The following is a 5,678-nucleotide window of genomic DNA, read 5'->3' on the forward strand; positions in this document are numbered from 1 at the left end:
TCGAATCAGAATATAATTCTAATCAGTTGCTAAATCAAAAGAAGGGGGTAGAAAAATGTTTATTGTCTGTATCGTTTGTGATTTGGTAAATCAAAGCAATTATAATACATGAAACGCAAATTCAATCTATTCTTTAATAAAACTAGTTATTATTATACATTAATATTTATAATTTTAAACAAAACTTTGAGCATTTCTTACTTAATGAATGTGTAAAATTCAAAACTAATTATCAGATGCATAATACTTTTCAATCAGTAAAATAAATTTATTTCGAACAGAAAATAAAATTCAGAATGCTGATAATCGAAAAGCAATTATTAAAAATGGCATTATTAAATGTAAAATATAAATTCAAAGCTTTCCACTGAATCTCATTCTTCTGACTTTCCATCATCTGGAGTTCCGTTCATGAACTTATGCACTTGATCCATGCATTCTTTCGATGGCTTTGAATTGACGTTCTTTCTGGCATTCATCAGTTCCTGCCATTTGCAATCCTGTTTTGGAATAAAAATTTGAATTTTATAATTTATAGCACGCGATAACTAATTACATATTAAATTTTTAACTGCACATTTTTCAATAAAAAACAATGAAAATTTTAAACTTATTATTGAGTTTAAAATCGCTTTTCATATTAACAATTTCGTCCTAATATTAACAGTGATTACTATCAGTTCATTCCCAATGCAAACAATAGAATCGGAGCATTTAGAGGGCGCCACGCTTTGCCTAACACCATTTTATAGATATTTCATAGTTCTCTATATAAAATTGCGCATGTGTCAAGCAAAATTCAACAAACTTCAATCTCTTACTCAAATCATAAAATGGCTCTTCTTCGCTATTTGATCTTTTTGCAAAAATGTAGCGTTAAATCTTTTCCTCAATGCTTTAAGAAAAAATAACCTCATCGAGAAATGCATATTGCGGATCCCCAATACCCGGCCTCCTATAGCAAGAGAGCAGGGTCCATAACAAAAACATTGCAGGAACCAGAATCCTGTCAAATCTTATTGCCTACTTCAGCAATATTGCAGAAATAGCACTTTATTGCACCAAAATCCTCTGTTATTCAAAATATTTTACCAAATTCTTTTTATTCAGGACAATAATATTGTAAATATTTATTATGTACTTAGGCATGCGCTTCACACAAAGGATAATGCGTACAAAATAAATCGCACGCACACACACACACACACAAAAAAAAAAAAAAAAAGAAAATACAATAAAAAAAATATTTTCCACATTTATATATTTAAAATTATTAGAAAAACAAAGAATCAGTCCATCAGATCAAAACAATGGTCCGATTTCGCTAATTTTTATTTCCTATGACAGTTCATGACTTCTAGATATATTATAACCTACTCGTCTCAGCTCTCCATTTATTAGACACATCGCAAAATAAAGCTTGTCACAGCCTACCCTTAATTTCGCACAGCCAGCAAATCAGAGTACTTTATGTTCGTTGCGCTAGTTTAATTTAAAATGGTACTTTCATTAGTTGTGATAAGATATACTTCATGCAAGTCGGTGAGTATTTCTAAGTGAATGCTACTAATTTTCTCGGGCAAACAGCCGGTACAGAGTTTGTGAATAAGTTTAATTATGTCAGACTTTATTGCAGGAATTATAAAATCAGGCATGTTGCTCAGTAAGAACATATATAACAAACATAAAACTTAGGTTTAATTCTCATCAAAGGCACCATTATTTTAAATGTGCATCATTTTTCAATGATAGTGACTACGATATTGTGAAAAGGCATCCTTAAAATGAGCGAATCAAAGTTGGTAGTTTTTGAGGTTTGAAGAAGTCCTTCTTCAAAAACAGAAGCTACGTAATTTTCCATAATTATTTTTCTTCAACGGTATGCATACCTTAATAAATCTTCACTCTCATTCATAAACATAGTACAAAGAATTAATTATTCAACATTCTGTTGAACAGAAATTTCTGAAATGCAAATTTTTTGTGAGTGTTTCGATCAAACATTAATGTTTTTCAATTGTCTTTATTTTAATTATAATTTCAGAATGCGTGTTATTTCAATATTTCACGTTATATATTTTTTAAATAACAAATATTTACTATAAAAGCTCCTTCGGTTAATTTTTTGAAAAAACATTAAAAAAAAGTAATTGGGGGGGGGTATTTTTTGCAATAGATTGAAATGAAAACACATATTTCAACTCTTATAAATAAAAGAAAAGAAAACTATTATGAAACTTTTGAAGATGGAATACCCTGCGGTAGATAGTTACGGATGGTGGCAAGGAAACAAATTAATATAAACGAAAACTCAGAAGAATATAAAGTACATTAAAAAGTAAATATTTACTCTAACCACGTTAGTTGAACTTCTTTCATTTCATTCTTTTTCATTTTAACTATAACATTAACTAGCTTATCTGGCAGTGTAATGACGAATAAGTCAGTCTGCTCAGAATATTATTCTGTTGAAATTTTCTTTATGATGGCAACCGTTAACTCATACTCAAACTTTGTCTATTATTACCTATTAACATATGAAAACTAAATTTTTTTAAGCAAAATGTTAAATATTTTTTAATTTAACATTTTTTTCACAAGTAAGTATTATGATATATATATATATTTTTTTTTTATTTCGGGAGTAATTTTTTGAAAACAGTTCATCGTCAATAAATATGAGGATTTTATTCTACTTCTAAAGGCGCACAGTATCATTGAATGCTAACGGTTTCGGTTATTCTACTTTCTGATTGCTTTAAAATAGTAATTCCGTGAACGTTATGCCTCTTGTAATGCATCACAACATTTGGCTTTATTTCTTCAACAGAATGGTCCACATGCGAATAATCTCTTTGGCTTTTTATGACCCGTTCAGCCTAACTCGATTAAGAAATGGTACATGGTTACATGTACCATTTCTTGTAGAAGTGTAGGTACTTTCTCGGTAGTTTAGCGCCTTTTTCCTTTATTCTTTTGAAGTACACAGAATTATTACTATTATTAATATAAATTATTTTATTAATTATTGAAATTTTCAACTGTAGAAAAAAAATGCAAAAAAGAATATATTTACTTACATCATAATCTTGGGCATTCCTGCAACTTCGAGGTCCACTTCCATTTTCTAAATCAACATAAAATATAAATATTAGGCTCTGGAAAGCCAAGGGTTTTTTAATAGAATATTACGAATCAGGAATCACAATTACTTAATATTAACGAAGTTTAAATATAAATTCCTTTATCTCAATTTTGAACTATATCTAAAATAATAATACTTTCTCAAAAAAAATTTTAAGATAATAACATTTTTAATTTTGCTTATCCATTTTTGAAATAGTATAAACTACTTTTGATATAGTATAAACGAGTCTCTAAAAGTTTAAACTAAAATTTATATATATATATTGACGAAAACTAATATTCTGCATATTTATTTATTTATTGGAATAGAAGGGTATTTCACCATATTTCATTCCATTGATTAACTTCCTTAACGAAAATCCCTCTAGAAAAACTAAATTAAATTTTAGATAACATTTAACATGCCTTTTATGACACCGAAGGTGAAATACACTTTATCATTTCCCTCCGCGTCCTGCCTTTTCCACATTTATTTAGCAACTAATGCATGCAAGTCTTGCTGCCAACATATATTCATAAGAAAATTCGAAATCTACAAAATAAAACTCTCCATATCAGGACACCTCAAGAGTCATTTACAAAGACCTCAAAATAGAATCAAAAGAAAAGCTTCGTACAAAAGTCGTTCGGGGAATTTCTTTACTTAAGAATCACGAAAAAGAGTTCATCAGCTGCCCATCTTTCTTCACACGCAACAATGAAAAATATTCTTAGCTTTATAAAACCCCCAGATTAATATGATCTTTTACCCCCCTCACACACACACATACACACATAATTGTAAAGATTGCGACTTTAAATATTTTTCTAAGCTTACAACAATAAACTGCTATGTTAACTAAAGCCACTCATCGAATTACAGCCTTATCAGAATTACAATATGGCTTTTATAAATATGATCCCTCAATTGCTTTATCAATTATTTTTCTGATAATATTTCTAAAACGTACTAAACTGAATAAAGTGCTTTAACATTGGTACTTAAAAGTTATTCTGCATCAAGGAGACAGAATCGCCAACAACGGGCGGATGGACAGAACGACGCTCAACTTTGGTGCAGGATTTCTAATCCATTTTAGATTGAATTCACTTAGTTCTATTTAGGAAAAACATATCTGATATAACTTTCTATTAAAACATTCACTTTAGAATTATATTTTCGAATAAAAATTATAAAATTCAACTTTAAAGAGAAATTATTTTACTTAAGAGTTTTTTTTTCTTACTTATCAAGTGTTTTACCGGCTAATTAAAATGGCGATAAGCGATCAGGTAAAATCACGAAACATGACAAAGTCAAAATCAGAGAAAACACATGACTACACATTTGTAAATTCATCCAGGATTGTATGTGTCCAGAAGGTAAGAAACAGCATTCGCTTAAAAACATATCTTTGAATATGTTGCAAATACTCCGCTTCACTATTTTCTCCAAAACAGAGTTACAAACATTTCAATTTAGCTGTTTTAGAACGAGGATATTTCTTTAACCGAGTACCTCAGCGAAAAAGAAAATATTTCAGATGCACCTTTTTGTCGATTTTATATTATATCTGAATTAAACAATTTGGTGCTCATTGACATGTTGTTTGTTGTTTTCTCATTTTTTGCGAATTATCCGTTTGCCTTCAATCGTTCTCGAAACTCGCTTATTATCGTTGCAAATAATATTATGGTTGGAATCTAAAGTAAAGATTAAAAAAAAGTGCCGTTCGATACTATTTCCATTAAAGAGAGAGTACTTTATGAAATTAAATATCATATTAATAAAGAAATGCAAAGAAAAATTGTCCATATTTTTCCAAGTTTACATTCAACTTTGCTCTAAATAATATGTGTAGATAAATAAAAAAACACTGAATTATTACCTCTCAATTTATCGTGAACTTCTTTCATGAAATCTTTGCATTTGGGAAACATATTATGTGGACCTCCTCTAGGTGGTCTGAATGGGGGTGGTCCCCAACCACCTTGACCTCCATTTCCTCGTCCACCCATAAAGTCACTGAAGAAACCATGGACTTCGCTTACTAGCAAAACGACAGCGAGAGCTACCAGTATCAACTTCATTTTTAGCTTTTTTGGACGCTTGTTTAGGAATGTATGTCACGTTCGGTAGCCGCGATCCTTTTATACGGGTTTTTTTCCCCAACACGAGAATTCTTGTGGACTCCCCTAGTTACGCCTTCTCCAGATATCGATGTTATTAAACATTTTTTCCTGGGTATTGTCTCGACTAATAAAACAATGAGGTAGAGTGTAGTGAAAAGAAAAGAAGTGAAACGAGAAACAGCTGCGTCAATTTCATTCTGCGAATGTAAATGGAATATTTTAATAACTTTGAAAATGTTTTGAAGGTTATAGGGTCGAAATTTCGAGAAATTATCTGCAACGCAAATTTGTATATTTCTGCCCAGATGAGTCTGAGCAGAAATGTCTTTGTATCTTTTGAGTTCAGATGAAATGGCTTTATATTTTTGCTTCTCTTTTTGAATAGCTTTTCATGGCTAAAATTCGTTAGTGTCATTTGA

The 5,678-nt window shown here is 30.2% G+C and overlaps 1 protein-coding gene across 1 annotated transcript; it reads right to left on the reverse strand.

Annotated features, from left to right (window-relative positions):
* Positions 1-247: 247 nt before the first annotated feature.
* On the reverse strand, positions 248-5,268 carry LOC129988874 (uncharacterized). The gene is made up of 3 exons (XM_056097150.1): positions 5,016-5,268; positions 3,081-3,127; positions 248-500 (listed from the first exon to the last, which is right to left on the reverse strand). The coding sequence occupies exons 1-3, from the start codon at positions 5,215-5,217 to the stop codon at positions 375-377; spliced, it is 375 nt and encodes a 124-aa protein (XP_055953125.1). The 5' UTR covers positions 5,218-5,268; the 3' UTR covers positions 248-374.
* Positions 5,269-5,678: the final 410 nt, after the last annotated feature.

This window comes from Argiope bruennichi, chromosome 10 (assembly GCF_947563725.1).
Source record: "Argiope bruennichi chromosome 10, qqArgBrue1.1, whole genome shotgun sequence".
Taxonomy (NCBI): domain Eukaryota; kingdom Metazoa; phylum Arthropoda; class Arachnida; order Araneae; family Araneidae; genus Argiope; species Argiope bruennichi.